Here is an 18625-nt window from a genome sequence, read left to right on the forward strand (position 1 = left end):
CAGCATTTTCTGTACAACATGACTGTCTCAGGAAAGGTTTTATGGAAAACGCATTTGATACTGATAACAATGGGGGGGGATGAATTAAACAATATGAGACAGAATTCTATGTGACTTTGATATGCTGTGCGTATAAAATCTCCAGGGAGTGGCTTTAATTTGCAAAGTTTCTGAAATATGTTTGACTCACAGACTCTTAAATTGGCTGAACTTCATGTGGAACCAACTCCTCAGAACACATTTTTGGAAAAACTAGTTCAGTGGAAAACTTCAAATAGACCTGATTTTGAATCCTTGCTCTGTTACATGTCAAATAAAACTTTCTTAGCATCTTTCCTGATCTGTGAAATGAGGGTAATAATGTTCATATGATACAACTATTGTCAGGACATTGAGATAAAATTCATTAAATAATCACCACTGGGCTTGGTACTCAATGAATGTTATTTTCCTTGTTTACTGGAAAGTGGTAAATCCACAGGTTTTATTCTTAAAAGTCGTGAGTGAATATGATACGTATTCTGAATATAAGATTTTACAAAATGATGAAACTACTAGCTTATTCTATTGTGCCTACCCTGTTATTTTACCTTTGAAAGTGGGATGTAACGGAAAGAAAAACAATATATTTAGTGATTCTGTTTAGCTTATTGGTGTGAATGTGTTAAAAATACCCACACGTTGGGAGCCAGGCACACACCAGGTGCCCAATAAATATGAAAGCTTTGTTTTGTTTGTGTTTTATAGTTGTAGTCACCCCAACGGGACTATGAGAAAATTTTCTGAATCTGAAAAGCAATCATTCCTATTAAACTATTTGTCAGGACAACCAAAGTTAAGGCTGGAGGCTTTCGAATTATAAAGAATTGAGCTGATTTTTACAATAGTTAGGATTTTACATTATTTCTCCAGTTTGCACACAGAACTAACATCCCTCGTTTTTCCCTGTGGCACTGCACACAGGGCAATAGTTATGACTAGGAGAGTTTAATTCATGTAAAAAGTTCGGGAGATCATGTTCCATTCCTGAGTGGGAGCCCAGGTCCACAGACACAATAAAGCTGCATTTGTGTTTGCGTCGCAGGTTTTCCGGGTACAGCTCTTTCCTTCTCTCTCCTATTTACTCTTTATTGGCCATAATATTTGAAAGAGTTTATCTGTGTGTTGGTTCATTTGTCTCACCTAGTTATTATTTCTGTACCTTCCATTAACTTCACATTGAGGATAAATATGCACAGACTATATTCTTTGAGTAATCTGTAAAAGGACTTATTTGGGATATGAGATCCAAGATGTAATGAGACGAAAATAAAGTGCTAGGTTCTCAGCTCCAATTTAGACGACAATAACGTATCCCCTCTTCTTCTCATCTTTAAGGAGGCTTTATACCGTTACATGTCTCTATGGGAAAGTTGGTAGTGTAGCATTTCTGACCTGGTGAGGGTATGAAGGAAGGGAGGGCTTAGAAGTTAACAGGTCATATATCCGCACTTTTTATCAAGAAGGAAACTGAAGCTCAGCTCTTAAAAATGAAGTGGTAAAGATCTTATTAAAAGCCAACAGAAAGAAAACAACAGTAGAATCAAAACATAAAAATTAAAAAAGGCTAAAACAAAGTGAACTTATAATCATGGAAACAGTAACACTGCCATGCACAGCAGATCAGACCTCTTGTGTCTAGATGGGTGTGTGTGTGTGTGCGTGTGTGTGTGTGTGTGTGTGTGGTGGGGCTCACAGCGAGGTTATAGAATTTTAATTGCAGAAATCGGTTCCTCGGTTTTGGAAATGTGTAAACAGTTCCACAGAGGCTCAGCAGCCTCTGGATTTCAAATATTTTGATAGAAAAGCAGTCTGCCTGGATCAGAATTCAAATATATTTGGAACCTTTTCCACAACCTCCATATAAAACAAAACCAATTTTGAACACTGGGGAAATTAATTTCACGTATTCGTAATAATACCGCTAAGGGGGAGACGGAAGCAGAGTAGAATGGAAAGAGTCATCACACACAGTTACCGTCACCAAATTCCTGTATTTACCTGGTGGTGTGTAGGCATTCTGCACTTCGTCCTCGTTTTGCTCTGGGAAGCATGAGAAGCTCACTGCACAGACAGGATGGGTGGTGAGTGAAACAGATAAGTTATGAGGCATTAAATGACATGGGTTATGCCAATGGTATGCCGATGACAACACGAAAAGGGAAGAAACCAGATTGTCTACACTAGCATATTTGCTTGAGAGGTTAAACAAAAATAAACATGACAGTACTTTTTAAATTTTCAACAATAAAGTACAAACATTACGGTCGAAGTCCTAGCTGTTGCTGATTTGCTATTGTATTTCAAAGCGATTTCACAGAGTATCAAGGCAAAACTAAACTAAACTGAACCTTCCCCAAATAAGACATAGAAATCTGTTTCCAATTCTAGACACTTAGGTATTTTAACAACTTTTAAAAGCCCTATAAATCTGGCTTTTCTGATACTAATGGGAACCCTAAATTTTTAAATTTCTTTTTAGCAACTCAAAGCATGACAGTTTTCTTGGCTCTTATAGCCTGTAAAATGCAACATCACTTATTCTGTTTCTCCTTTACCAACTAAGAACATACTTGATTAGGAATGTTTTATCTTAAAACTGATACTTTTTCTACACTCAAATTAATTTCACTCTATTGAATGCCCTGGTCCAGAAGTCCTTCTTTTTACCCCTCCTCACCTAAATTCATGGTGGCCCCAGTGAATGTCAACAAAGGGACCCTCACCTGACTCCACTCCACCTGAGCAGCGGGGACCCCCTCCTCCGAGCAGTGCTCTGTCCCAGTAAGTACCACAACCTCATCTCCTGAAGGTCATGGCTCCATCAGGGTGACAGTTAGGGAGCTAAGAGGCTCTCCTTGAGCTTTGTGTCCTTGACTACACAGCAAAAATCAATCATTGTATACCAACCTCATTCCCTACCCTTCCCTAAAAGTTTCTACACTTCAAAAAGCCAGAAGACACGATTCAACCAGCTGGGGATTCTAACAACCCAAAACAGATCCTGAGCTTGTGGTCAGGCCCATCTTACAGGAAGGGCGTTGGTCTGAGGAGAAAGTCCGCGGGCATGTAGAACCATGGAGTCATAACATCAAACAAATGCAGAACTAAGCCTAAGTACACATCCACAGAAGAAAGAATCCATTTCAATATTTTGTACTTTATAGACATTTTAGGTAACTACATTTTATGAGAAGTAGGTGTACTAAAAAATATGATTGCTGAAGTTTTCACAGAAACTCTGTAATAGTAACTGTCTTTCAGATGGCCTGTACCCAAAACCTTTTTATTGCAGAAAAAACATAATTTTATAATTACATAAATAATATCCCAAAGACTGCAAGCCACAAAAACTAAAATATTTGAAAATTGCTTATGTAGACTCCCTTCTATAATTTAGGTTAGTATCTAAGTCAACAACAAACTGTACATTTAAAACTGGCTAAACATAAATTCTGATTTCTTTTTTAAATGCACCTTTTATGACAATATAATATTAGTCAAATATTTCCCAGAGTTGCATTTCTATTAGAATATCTTAAGAGTCATTCCTTGGGAGAAGTTCAGTTTTGAATGATGAAGTACTTTTCCTGTCTTTTGTACTATGCCAAGATACCTATCATAGACGAAAACAGAGCAAAGAAGACATACAGTGTTGAGATCATAATGTGGACGAATACCTGTCTTGTTCTGATAGACACTGACTGTCCACATCTCCGGGTCTGTGACCAACTGGGCTGCAGGACACATCGTGGTGTCTGGTTGGAGAACGTGACCTTCTTGTTGGATGAATTTCATCTAAACTCCTGAAATGATTGCAAAAATTTAGATGCATCACAATGTACCACCTTCCCCAAACAGGCTGACAGACTAACAGGAAAGAATGGACGGTAATTGGCAAATAACTGACACGGCTTGAAAAGTGCTGGCCTCATCACCAAGTACATGTTTTAAAGGTATTTACTCTCTACCATGGCTTTGCCTGTGCTATATTTCTCCAACCTCCTTTGTTTACTTCCATCAAAAAAGGACCACGATTTTCATCTGCATACTTAGTGAAAATTTCACAAGTGTATTTCAGGGTGAGATGAAATACATCACAATATAACTTCCATTTTATATGCTTTTCCAAACATTTAAAGTGCTTCAAAGAGACAATCCCAAATTTCTTAAAAATGCATTCCGCCTCAACCTTATCATTTGTGCCACTTCTCTGCACAGGTCTAATTTATTACCATACAATTTCTCCCAACAGGAGAAATTTAACTAGCAAACAGAATACAAGACAGTTATTCAAAAACTGTGCTGGCAACATTGACTTCTTCCACTCCCTGGGAGATTACCTGAGATTAGAGAACAGAATGCTGCATAGGCTGGGTAATAAAGAAAAAGGCATTTTGCCTACCAAGGATTCTGAAAAAAATAACTTGATTGACCAAACCATTATTTCATTTCTGTTAGAGTCTTGTGGCAGTTTGCACTGTATTATAATAAAGAGTACTGTCAAGGATGCTAAGCTATTCTCGAAGCCTACCTCTGTAATGGCACATTTGGTAAACGGGAACGCGGCCTCCCCTGGTCATCACCACGATGCGGAGACACTGACCGTGAGCGGTGATGCGTTGTTCTCTGCTGCTCTGGCACAGTTAATGTTGAAGGTTTGCTTTCTCTAGCACTAGACCTATAACCTACTGGCAAGAGTATACACAAAGAAAGAGTCAGTATTCTTCTATAGTGTCAGTGCCAATATGGAGACATCAAATGATATGGAAAGCGGCCATTGACCTATGAAGATAAATGCCATGCAGTCAGTATTACCAGCCTTATCGTCAAAACTACTAAGTATAGGTACAGAGTGTAACATACACATGCATGAGGACCGGGTACAGTTTGGCTCAAAGGTTACCATGGAGATACTGATGACAAACATGACAGCTGATGCCTAAGACATCAGGATGAGTTGGGATACTAGTTTACGGAATGAGTGAGTGATTTTTTTAGCAACACAAATCAAGCACTTGACAGTGAACTGTTACTCATATACAGGTCAATGCTTAGAAATTTAGTGTCTTTTCGAATGTTATTGGAATTTTTCTGCCAAGGGATAAATTATGTTAGTTGGATTTCAGATGGCTTCGCTAATAAGAAAATAAAGATGCTACCGTACCAATTTTAATTGACAAAGAAGAGCAGCAGGTCTTCACTATAACAAATACTGATTGTGAATTTTGAGGACCACAGATAATACTGCAATTTTCAAATGAAAATAGGCTATGGGTGGAGCTGACTATGGCAATAATGCAGAACAAATCAACCCTCCGAAAGAAACAGTTAACAAATCTACCCCAGACATCTGAAACTATTCCACAAATGTGTTAGTAACCTAACATAATTAAGTTTTTAATACAGTTACTTAAAATTAAAATTAAATTCTAAAAGTCATTCTCCCTTGAAACCAAAAGGTTTCTATGACCTCTGATTTAGTTAAGATAAAACAGCAAACCATAGTAACAGTTTAATTAAATGTTTTCACAAGGTTATTGTTGCTATTATTGGAAGGAAAATAAAAAATTCTGTGGCCAAAGGAAAAATAATGATATTTACAACTACATGAAATGTACACAATCATTAATGAAAACATTAAGTCTAACAAGGTAGCTTGAACTGCTGCTTATTTATTTACTTGGCAACTCTCACATTATTTTTAAAATATGCCATGTAACATTATTATTAAAGTCAGACTAAATTCCCCAGCAGTTTATTTGTTGTGATTGTATAATCTTTTGACTAAGCTTAGGATATACGGAAGGTCTTTAAACATTACATAAAGGCCAATTTGACAATGTTGACACCAAAGAAGCTCAGCCATTTTGTTACTCTCTAAAAACATCGGTAAAGGACTAAATAATATAAACATAAGTGGTATAATTTATAATTTCATTTTATGACAAAAACAAGAGCAATTCAGGTACTATTTTGAATTTCATGTAGAAAGTTTCCTTGTTGTTCAGACATACGAGTTGTAATATTAAGTCTAGAACGATACCAACTAAATTTACATGTAGTGAATTTATTTCATAGTTCAATATTAAAAAATAATGGTGGCTGTTTTAAAGATAATTAATCCAAAGTCTGAATTACTTAAAACATTTTAAATTACCAATTGGTATCATTTGAAAACATTTGGTATCAATTATATTATAATTATGGAACGTCAGTATTGAATTGGTAGCACTATTTCAAGATTTCAATGAATAGTCAAGGTATATAAATGGAACTTTTAGATTTGGAATAATTAATTATTCTGAAGTAACTTTTAGAGACTTTAGGCATCTTCTGTAAAAGGGTATAATTAATTTTTTTCTTGGATTCTTTGTATTTACATAGAGATTAATGTTTTTTTATCCTATCCTAATATGCATTCATAGACCTTTCCCTGCTTTTTGTAATAATTCATTTTTTATACTATGTTTAGTCTACTGTTGACAACATGCACTCTGCCTTCAGAAAAAAGGTAAGAAGGAACTGCTATTTTATGCTCATTTCAATGTTTCAGTTAGTTCAAAGTTATTGGGTTGTTTTTGTTGTTTTTTTTCATTTTCTGAACTTGCAGTAATGGTCTGAAAGTTGAGGTTGCCAGATGCCTGGCCTTAGATGAGGGCATTCCATGTGTGGTTATTTTTATTCTTCTTAAGCAACTGAAATTACTTATTCTAAGTAACAATAAGGCTATGATAACTATAAAGGTAGTAAGATGTAGCTCTGGAGGTCTCAACTGCTTAAAGGTGGTAATACATCAAACGAGAACATAGAACCTTGTGGTCCTAGAGAAGCCAGGTATTAGGAAGTTCAAGGTCCAGCTGCGGTAGAACATCTAAATGACACTTTCCAGCTTCTTCAGCAAACGTAACCAGAAGCTTCACTGAGTGTGTTAAATACATGTAGAACTACCTGGCATCCACGCGTGAACAAATTTCTCTCTATACTGGACACTAGGAAATCTGTAATCAGCCTCTTAGAATATCTGGCAATGTATCAACACACTTGTTTATTAGCTTATCCCCTCACTTTATTTTAGCTTCATGCTCTTATTTTACTATCTTTCCTCTTCATTTAAAATGTATTGTTTATTACTGTGTGCCTTGCTATACTGTATTTGCCACACATATATATCTTTAGAAGCTACCATATATACATTTTGAATCACTGAAGAGCACCCCTAAAATATAAGTAAATTCCATTATTTCCTTTATTAATTTATGAAGAAATCTCTGGAACATAAAATATTACTGATTGGCTTATGCAATTTATTAGTTATATTCTATTAAAAGTTTGCCTCGTTACATTCTAAATGCTAAATAAAAATGGATATCATTTGAAATGACAATTCAGACACTGCTTCTCTATGGCAAAAGGATAATCCCTGATATAAACATATATAATCATATGTTTATATCAGGATGGAATATAGATATATCTAGAATTCAGTGTTCTTTGGTGGTTGCAAACACTAAACCACTGCAGTTGGTCCTATACTTCCCATTTTGGCTGTTACCCATGTGGTCTCTCAGGGAAAAGAAAAAACTCATCGTTTTTGTAAGTATTTGTTGAATTAGCTGTTCATTCATTCATTCATTCATTCGCTATATGGCCTCATCATAAAAATGTGAAATTTTAGGTGAATAGCCTGTGAGAACCACCCACAGAAGTAAATTCTATTTAGATGAGTTAGAAGTGACAACATTAAGATGAATTAACAGCCAAGATTCTTGTTAGAAAGGTTTGTTGACAAGACCCCTTTCCTATGAGGAATCATCTGAATTCTATATAAATATGCCAACGGGTACCATGGACAACTACCTTCCCCCTTTCAATTCCATAAAGACAATATTCTATTAAAGGCTGTGTGAAAGTTTCTGGGTAGAGTGTGCCTAATTATTCTGATCCTTTTATAAATCAACAAACTCAGAAAGCAAAACATGAACAGTTATCCACAATTGCCCACTATTATTTCAAACTCTCCCTGATGGTCTGATATCAAGGAGTAATATCTAAGTACACAGATATGCACAGAACCAGATTTATTGTTTTTAAGATACCTGCTACTTTCATACAGTGATCAAAGACAATATTTTCTCTGAGTTTCACAGAGCAGATGAAGCCTAATTTTAGGGAACTCTCCATAATTTTCTCCCAGTTTTAATGAAGTCGTATGTATCTCTCTAAATCGCGACCTCGGTCACTAGTCTTCGTAATGTCTATTGACATTACCAAAATCATTGCCCTCAAATTAAGTGCATCCCCACCTGAGAAATTATGTAAATTAAGGGAACATCTGTCAATACTGTCCCAAAGAAATGTCTTTAAGAACTCATATTTATATACCCCAAGATTTTCTCTTTAATGTCTTCTGATTTGAATATCTCCCTACTCTTCATTAGTAAATAAAGGGAACAGGATTAGTGCCAAGAAAATACGTCTTCACTACTTGGTTTGACTCACTTTCCGACTAGACTCAGATGAGAAACATAGATTTGAACTGCACAATGTCACAAAGATTTTACTAATTTATACAATGACAAAAAGACATTGACTTCAAACGAATATTGAATCTTTCTAAAGCATTTCCTTATTTTAAAACATACAGACACATTCTAGGTATAATCAGTGCTGAGCATTTCACAAAAGCGTTAAAAGCTAAGCCATGCCACATGCAATTTTAAACCCTGCCATGCACCTGTCTCAGTATATTCCATGGAAGGCTACATTATTTTCAGAAACGGAGGAAGCAAAGTCATAGACATACCGTATAAACACAGGAGAATGGAATTTTTATTAAAAATTAACTCTATCCTTTCAAAAGTCATATTTTCACTTCTGCTCAGAGCATTGTGAAATGATGATTTTAACTTCATTAGCTTCTAAGGGGGACCCTGACTAATTTAAGTGGGGACGTTAATGAGTATTTACTAGTCCACCTCAAACTTTCTTAATAATTTGGATGACAAGTCACCATGGAATAGTATAATCCAGACTTCTCTGTGCTCTAAATCTCCAGTATGGGACCCAAGGAAGTCTGGAAACTGGCAGGAAAGCAAGCACGGAAGCACAGTGAAGCCAGCCACGTTCCCCCACGCACCTGGAGGGACCACTCCAATGGCATCATCAACCTCATAGTCTGATATGTCACTGTCACTGATTCGCTGGGACCCTGCACGACAGGAAGGCAAACAGATACCTCTGTGTCCGCTCGGGTCAGGAAATGTGGAGGACATGGTCACATTTTATTTTAAAGCTAATTACATTATTACTAAATACTTTCACTTTCGGTGAAGTAGAGTTGATTTACGATGTCTCAGGTGTACAGCAAAGTGATTCAGTTATACATATATATACTATAAAGTTAATGCAGAGCTGATGTTTAAAAAAATATTTGTTATCCAAGGATAACATACTCTCAGCATCCTTATAATCACTGAAGACACATAGAAGGAAGGGGACTTCATAGAAGAGTATTTTGACTCTTCAAATTATTTTTAATTAAGGTCTATAGCACAGTGTATACTGTTTTCTACCCAATTATGCGCCCTCCTCTGCAGTTCAGGGAGGATGGGGCTGAGTGGAAAGGTTCACAGAGAACTTTCTTGGCAGGAACTCTACTGAGTTCATATTACTGAAAGGGCATCAGGGCCCTTTATAAAATATTTATGTTTAGCCCTCAAAATTAGCCATCATACTGCATGAAACATTAATTTTGAGGAAATGATTGATCAGAGAAGCACTAACATGAAGTATTTAATTATATGAGGAAAACAATTTGGTTCCAGATTACCAAAACGAGCCTTCTAAATTTCATCTGTTCAATAAGAGATTTTGTCATTAATTCAAAAATTAATGCGTAAGTACAGAAAAAAATATGCTTTCCCCAATCACCAGATGAACAACAGCAAACAAACTTTACAATGCTTTTGAAAAATTGTTTCTTACAAATAATAATACTAAAAATATCCAGGAATTATACTGTTATTAAGATGTTCTATGTAGCAACCCACCAATAATGACAAAAATTACCCCATCAGTCAACCAATGAACAACTCCATCAGGACTGGGCAAAGAATTATATTTGAGAATTTTTAAGCTTTCAGCTGTGGAATTACTCCACTATATTGTATATATTACTTTCATTGGGAAAATGCAGAAAATGGTTTTGCCAAGTCTCTTTATATAGATGACTGATTTTTCAATATTTAGATCTCTAATGCACATTTGAAAAAACACCTTGAATGTTCATCTCGGCTTCGATCATAACGACACAATTACTTCTGGTAACTGAAAAGAGCCTTAACGTACTTTGCAGCTTTTTGTTGGCACTCTCCCCATGGACGTGTCGCCGTGGCATGAAAGGTGATGGCTGAGGCAGAGGTAGTGAGGATTCATCGTGAGTCTGAAGTTTATACCAATGCGGCTCATCATCTAGAAGCGCCGTCTCCAACTCTATGAGGATCTGAAAGGGCAGCTCTCGGGTTAGATCAAGCGCCGTTCCCCAAATATAATAAAAGCAGCCATAATAATGCACATCACAGAAGCCTCGTGAGGTGCCTGACCCGGATCTTCACAACACCCCTCACCTCTCCAAGGAATTCACTCTCCTCTTCTTGCACCCTGGGCTGGTCCCACACGGTTATTTCCAACATCCGTTCTCTGAAATCTCTACGATGCACATGTGAATACACAAAAGTCTGGTTCCATTTTGGTTCTAGTACTTTCTTTACTGTTTTGGTTCGCCTTTTACTTTTATCACTGAAAAATAAGTATGTTTTGTCAGTGAAAAAGCAAACGCAAGTATATGCTGCCACCTACTGTAGTTACATGCAGTGCTGCTCTTGGGATGTTTACTCTCTTTAATTCATAACTTTTAATATACAAGACTGAAAAGGCTATCGAGTTTAATAAGATTCTAGCTTTAACTACAATGTAGGCAGTAGTTACGATTATAGAAATTATAGAAACGCATACACAAAGGTACATTCTAAATGATGTGGCTGTCAAAGACTAACAGATGTGGCAACAAGGTAATGGACAATTTTAAAATTGGCAGATTATTTTAAAGAAACACAAGGCTTGAGGGAATTTTTTTAGGGATAATATAGTTTATTCCCTCATAGAGAAGTATCTATTACATTTTAAAGCTATATCACAGGTGTATGCATATGTGCAAATTCATCAAAATATATATATATATAAAGTATGTGGAATTTTTGGTATGTCAATTCTACCTCGACAAAGCTTTAAAACATATGAAACTGTATCCCAAGAGAGGAAATTCTACTTTTTTCTAATTAGCAAAGATTTTTGCGTACTTTTTCTAAAATTATTCCATACCTTCTATCTGGAAGAAAATACATTTTTACATAGGGATTCCTGGGACGCCCATCTACTCTTGGGGGTAGATCTGTTGCTTGCAGAACATTTACAATCAGCTGGTGGCCCACTTTGTCATACCACAGCTTCACCTAAGAGCAATGGAGAAAGAAATTAGCATTTGTAAAAATCATGCGGTATTATAATTTCACAAAAAAATACTAAAATTATTTTTGAAAAAGGAAATTTCATATTGCAAAATACAACTGAATTTTAGATATTATTTCTGCAAAGAACACCAACTTGAAAGCATAACCACTTTAGAACTTGACTTTTCACGCATTTCAAGTGTGACTTACCAGAGGCAGGCCTGCAGTGTTGATTTATAGTGTCTTATATCATGAGATGGAATAAAACTAATGATACAATTTTTAGAAAAGACTAAGGGAAGGGGGGATATTGAAATAATTTTCCTTGTTTTTAAATGCTAAATGCAAGTGTTTGGTGATTATACATGTCTTAATAATGATTACAGCATGACTAAATGCATTCTGCAGTGCCAACTGTAGTTGATATAAAATGTCTGATGTTGGGAAAAATATATGCAAGTAACTTGGAAGACATCAGGAAACGCATTTACTGTATGCCTCTGTACACCAGATACTGCTGTTTTCTGGTATTTTTTTCTTCTTTAATTTTTATAATTAACCTATTACAGATAAATTTTCATGAGAGAAGGGAAAAGGAACAAAGGAATGTACAATGCATAAATGCCTTTAAACCAAGCGAAGGTCAAATGGTATTTCTCCTAAGATACAAGATGCCTCAATAACAAAATCCAGGAAAATGGCACACTGAAATATTACCTGCAAACTCCTACTGCAGTCAGTGCAGTATTTGTGATGGCAGGGGACAATGTTAACTTTAATTTTTTTTTTAATTTAGAAGTTAGTTTGGGGCTTATGGTTAAATAAGAACTATGATCATGAGTTGTTTAATAGGTATAGATCAGAATACATTTAAGAGTCATTAGAACAAAAGAAGCTAATTTAACATGGGAGTGGTAAGGGGTAGGCTAAGAATTCAAACCCGGATCTGTATCAGTCCACACCTCTGTTCCTAATTAATACCAGAGGTGCGTTTTTCATAAACCTGAAATAGGTGGAGTGTATGAGAGATTCCCACACACACTGAAATAAAAAAGACGGCAGGGCAGGTAAAATAGCACAGGGACTAGACAGAGATCTTTAACCTACTAAAAACAGAAGCTAAAACCAGGAAGGGTTTCAAAATTCATAGCAAACTTACAGTTATCTTCTTTGTTTAATTAAAACTAAGAGAAGAGCAGCAAAAACAGACTATACAAATTCACACATTACCAAAGTAGCAAATGATCAACTATTTATAGAACAATGTGAAGCAAGATTTTCTTTTAGTTATTAATACAAATGTCCTGTATTCTGCCATAATCTGAAAAAATGTAGCTTTTCCTAATAATTAGCCATGTTTTCTTTACTCCAGCTTTTCCCAGATCACATATAAAACAACCGTGAAGAAAACCGTAGCTTTTTCACACTAATATCAGCAATCAAGAGTTTCATCAAATGTCTTAAGAAGTTAAAAAAATATCTTAAATTTAAGTTTCTCAAGATCCAGCCTCATGAGGTTGTTAAGTGAACAGAACATGACTCTCTAGGTTTATTACATCTAACCAACTACTGATACTTTATTATTTTATGTTATCATTTATCACTTACTGTTCAGAATATCTGGCACACTGTAGGCATTCAATCAATATTTCCAGATATATGAGTAAAAGAACAATCTAATAATAAATTAATGAAAATGGATGAAGTAGATTATGCTGTTAAATGACTCTGACTGTATCACAGCCTTCAAAGAAAGCCACACATTTTAAAGACAGACTCAGAACAGGGAGCTTATACTAATGGTCTCCAACATGTACCAAAGACACATACAGAAAGTTGTCCTGGTAAGACTTGTGGCGCATCTTTGAGAGCTCCAGGGCTTGTTGGAGAAATTACAGAAATGGAAGGCCTTTCCATCTTCTGAGATTCAAAGGAACTAGAACCTAAAATGAGAAAAAAGAATCAAGTACTTTTTAGTAACATATTTGTAACCTATGTGTGGAGAATACATATTTTTCATGAAATGCTAAATGCATCTGTTACTGGTATAAAACCATAATTCAATGGCATCCATAAGAGTAGGACCTACTTTCAGTGGGATAGTCCTAGAAAGTTATCATCGTGCTTTCTTTGGTTAATTGTCTATTTTAAAGGTATTTAAAGTGATATAATCAAATACTGCATTTATTTGCTCCACTCTGTAAGTATTGACTTTCTGCGTTTCTAGTGGGTATTGGCCTGTGTATGCTCTTGTACAGCCTCGCATACAGTTAAAGGTTTCATGCTATCAGTGATAAGAAAGATGGTACCCGTTGTGTTAATTATCTTAGGATCATCTATTATGAACTGTCCTCACTGACATTAAAATGAATGCACATATCATATAATTTATGAGCTGTGTCTAAGCCTAGATAGAATTCATCACTGTTTTAAAATACGATTTACATCTCTTTTGATTTTGATCTTACAGACCAATCTCCTGTCTCAGGATGCCGTCTAGTGATTCATGCGTGGAGGAGGGAGGCTGGCTCCCCACTCAGCCCCTCAGTGAGGCTCTTCTCCCCCGTTTTAAATGAAAGTCCTCTCTTCTCGGGTCACTGATAAAGTGTTCACAACCAGCAATATGGACGTCTGTAGAATGCTATTACTCCAGCAAGTATAACCTTGAACCTACAGCTATTCAAAACTCAGCTTTATTGAGAAAACTCTATTTATGGACCATTTCCCAAGCGTATGTCATCCACATTTTTCCATACATGCAACTTACATTTAAATTAAATCAGAGTCATTCTGTACCTTCTGAAGACTTTTAACTAGACGAAACAGTGCTATAAAATTCTTTGTTACTATGTCTTTTTCATGAAGTATTCTTAGGATAATTTTCTTCTTGGGTCTCAGTACAATGACACTGTTGCTTCTAATAGTCAGTATGTTTCTAATATACCAGTTTTTTTCTTTTTAAATAACATCAACACTATAAATTATGCAATTGGTTCCATTTCACTCTTTATATTAGAAAACTCAAAACCAAATCTGGGCTCATGTCTAACAGGTATGCAGAATATGATGCTATGCATTTGATTTACTAACCTTATCTCCACTTCCTTGTTTATCCCATCCATATATTTTCTACCTTCTTATAACCATCACTTGTTTTCCCCTTAAATCACCTTGTATTTTCTATTCTTATAAGCTGGATTACATAATAACATTTGATAAGCAAGCCCAAGTATAATGAATTTAACGCCCATCCAATGCAAAGTAAACATGTGAGTCACTTCCACATTGTCCTTGGAAACATCATCACACACATCATCATCTTCTTTTATCTGGAGTCCCTTTAATGCCCATGTAGATAACTCAACCCTCTAGCCACGGTCCCCTGGCCCTTTATCTCCACTGAAATTCCCCTCTACTCCACCCACTCACTTCCATGATCATATCTGACACTGTTATGTTGTATTAAAATTATTTATGTTCCTGTTTCCTTCACTGCTTATGACATTGAGCCAATTTCCAATCAACCTGAATAATCCAGTATCACAATGCATTTTCATGTACAGCAAATAGAACTGTTACTGGTATATTAATTTTGCTCTGTGCATCCTGACTGCTATGATGCAGAAGGTTATTGCCAATAAAGACTTTTGAACTTTTGATAGACACACACACACACACACACACACACACACACACACACACACACACAGAGCAGAAAGAGAAAAATCTTAAAGCAGAACTCCTTGGGGTTTCCCGTGACTGCCATGACTGCCAACTCATTTACATCAAATAACTAAAGGAGACAGGAAATCTTATACTCACTGGACTCCAGTGGAGGATGGGAGCTCTCAGGAATCCGTGGAATGTCACTAAAAGAAACAGGGTATGGTGAAAATCCCATTAGCTTAAGCCACCCTGTCTGAGGCAATCACAGCCACAATTTATCTCAGTGGTGTGGAAAACCCTTCTGGGTCTTTACAGGTGTGGAAATGGACGGGAATTACCATAAAGGCAATTTCTAATGTGCATGAATGTCAAACACCACACACACACAAAAAAAAAACTGCAGGAAAAATAAGGTTTTATACATTTAATAGCAAAACACTTTAACATGACAACAATCAGAATAATATTGTGGCTAAAATAACCACAATATTTTTACTACCAAAACAGCACGTTTTGGAAATAAAAAATGTCAAAGGCAATATTTTATTTCAATTCTAGAAAATCAAAATGACACATATCTTACAAATCAGTAATATGCTTTACAAACACATCTGAAAGAGTTTACTGAATGAAAGGGAGGGAAACATCTCTTGATAATAAAATAATATGGTGAATATCATGGGCAAAGTTAAAAAATGAAAAGGATGGATTGCTTTGGAAATTAAAAATGGTTCAAGCTTGCAACAGAAAAGCCAAAATATTTTATATATGTGAATATATAATTAATATGCACATATATAACCCTATACAGAGATTCATATTTCTATGCTGAAGTTAGCTAAATATATGGCCATTTACTAGATGATTAGAAAGTGACTTGTGAGAACACTCACTCCTGACACACTCACAAATTTTTCTGAATAAATATTTAACATGACCTCAGCTTCACCCATTATCCATTGTGGGCTTAGAACCCTAGACCAGCTTAGTTTGGAAATTATACTGTATTAAACTATTTAACCTCTGTTTTCAAAGATATTTTAGAAGCAATTTAAGGAGATTAACAATATGCAAATATTAACAGACAAATTAAAGCAGACTGGAGTTAGCTAGTCCCAATAAAATTATCAGAATATTATTTAAGAATTTCTAACCACTTACCTTGTGAACTAACTTCACTTTGATTTTCTTTGCACTTTCAGGGAGAATTGAAACAAAACTCATTTTCTGCTTGATTTTCCTGACTCTTCATTTTCACTTTTTTGTGCAAAGTAACTCTCCTAACCACCTACAATTTATACTTCTTACAAATGACAATTCATCCTGTGTTGTGTATTTTATAAATACATTTCATTGTATATTTATGTACAACTAATAATTCATATGAAATATACATTTTATGTAATAATTAGACTAATTTTCAATACCTAAGACACAAGAAACCAACTATTTATCTTCTGCTACCTTCTCCTGAATTCATCGAGGCAAATAAAATTCAATTCTTAAAAATCTAGAAACGATATTTTTTTAGATAGTACAACTTCTTTGAAAATCAGCCTCAAAGTCAGTTTTGAAAATTAAATTTGGAACTCCAAAACCAGATACAAGATTTGAATTTTATGTGTCTGTGAAAGAATTGTGGAGAAGTCGTAAAAAAGTTTTTTTAAGTGATTTTGAATTAAAATATATTTAATGTTAATTGCTTCAGTAATATTTTAATGCATAAATGTCCACTTGACATTTACACAAACCTTCTTATATTGTTCTGCTCACAAACAAGGTGGTAAAATAGTTTTAATAACAATTATAAGCATAAAGGTAGGTTGGCAAAAGTGGGCAGTACCTCAGTACAGCTGATGTCTGTTGGATCATGCTGGTCAATGTGCATGTAAATTACAACTGGAATGCTTCTTGGAATCTCTATCCCACAAAACTATGAATAAATATCTGCTTTCTGCTTTAAATTAATTACACAACTACATTAAACATAATTATTAAATATAGCTAGAATTATTCTTCCAAGATTCTAATCATTTTCCTATTAACTGGAAAGTTGATGCCAGATTTGATTTTTATTTAAATATAAGCTTCATATTCCCATATTCCTCTGAATTCCACAGTCCATGACAGTTTAGGTGTGGCTATGAAATAATACTTTTAAAATTAATTTCGCACAATAGTAAATATAATGAAAAGGTTATTCCAGTCCACTTTAATTGTCTGTTAGTTTTTTTATTTTTAAGCCATCATGAATCAATGGTGTTCTAGCTGATTACTTTTAAAACCACTATATATTTGAAAGTATTTGGCAATGTGCACAATGCTTGATTTTAAATTTTGGTTTTTTATACTTTTGATTCATTTTCCAATTTACTTACCTCTTTTCCAGCCTCATATTTACCTCAGCACTAAAACACGTCATGTAAAACTAGCATAAATTATATAGTGTCACTATTTTAAATAAATCTGCATGGAAATGTATAATACTTCTGCAAATGCCTTCAGTATTTACTCTTAATAATCACCACTTAAAATTGATTATAAGTTTGCCTTTATTTTAGAGTTTTGTATATATATTTTTCTTTGGAATATATGATCATACAGTTTCAGTTTTTTGAGAATTAGGATAATTATATTTTCTGGTATGTTTTGCATTGACATATATCCATGAGAACAACAAAAATTTAAGGTTACTACTCTCCCAGCATAAAAAGTCTTGAATTAATGGCTCTATAATATTTTAGAGAATACAAAAAAGGGAATAATTTCCAAAAATATACTCAAACATTAAGCCAACTATAATGAGACAGTTGAAAATGCCTTCCAAAAAATTACAGACAGGCAAAATGAATGTTCTGGACTCTGTGGATTTGTTAAGAAAATCTACCAATATGGGAACTCTATACACAGATAGAGAAAATATCCCATTGGTTGTAGATAATTAAATTATGCTGAATACTGGAGTTTCAAAAATATCATACCAATTATTATGGCCAATTAAAATGTTTAAATATTTCAAACTTGCTTAATTTTAAATAAAATTTGGAACTACCCAAGGGTAAAGATATAGAAAAAATATTCCATTCTTAGTAGAATAATAAAAAGTTCATGTAGACGTATGAAATGATTACTATTTTAAATATCACAAGAAGATGAGTTTGTTAGTGACTCCCTTTAAGGAAATACTATAATAATTTAGAATTAATAAAAATAAATAGTTCTACCTTTAAAATAAAATATTTTTACTTTATAGTCCACTTCTGAAAAATACATATTAATACTTTTTGATACTAAAATTGTTAAATTGTGGAGCTTCTAAAATGTAGTGAAGAAAATTCAGTATTCAAGTTTAAAAATTAAGAGATTTAAAAAATCTAAAATGTATGCCCATATTTGAAGAAAAAACTATC

At 34.7% G+C, this 18625-nt stretch overlaps 1 protein-coding gene across 27 annotated transcripts in view; it reads right to left on the reverse strand.

Annotated features, from left to right (window-relative positions):
- LOC307061171 (regulating synaptic membrane exocytosis protein 1) overlaps positions 1–18625 on the reverse strand; it is a gene marked incomplete at both ends in the record, with an annotated part of 210275 nt that overhangs the window by 137224 nt on the left and 54426 nt on the right. For 8 of the 27 annotated variants that reach the window (XM_079716181.1, XM_079716191.1, XM_079716206.1 and 5 more), the window contains 9 exons: positions 2041–2103; positions 3720–3845; positions 4574–4730; positions 9179–9250; positions 10390–10543; positions 10668–10839; positions 11422–11552; positions 13380–13492; positions 15372–15418. In XM_079716181.1, coding sequence (XP_079572307.1) covers positions 2041–2103; positions 3720–3845; positions 4574–4730; positions 9179–9250; positions 10390–10543; positions 10668–10839; positions 11422–11552; positions 13380–13492; positions 15372–15418 — 1035 coding nt within the window. Of the gene's footprint in view, positions 1–2040; positions 2104–3713; positions 3846–4573; positions 4731–9178; positions 9251–10389; positions 10544–10667; positions 10840–11421; positions 11553–13379; positions 13493–15371; positions 15419–18625 lie in introns of all 27 variants that reach the window. The other 19 variants (XM_079716198.1, XM_079716193.1, XM_079716182.1 and 16 more) reach the window with 5 other exon arrangements.

This window comes from Hyperoodon ampullatus (genome assembly GCF_949752795.1).
Source record: "Hyperoodon ampullatus genome assembly, chromosome: 12".
In the NCBI taxonomy this organism is placed as follows: Eukaryota; Metazoa; Chordata; class Mammalia; order Artiodactyla; family Ziphiidae; genus Hyperoodon; species Hyperoodon ampullatus.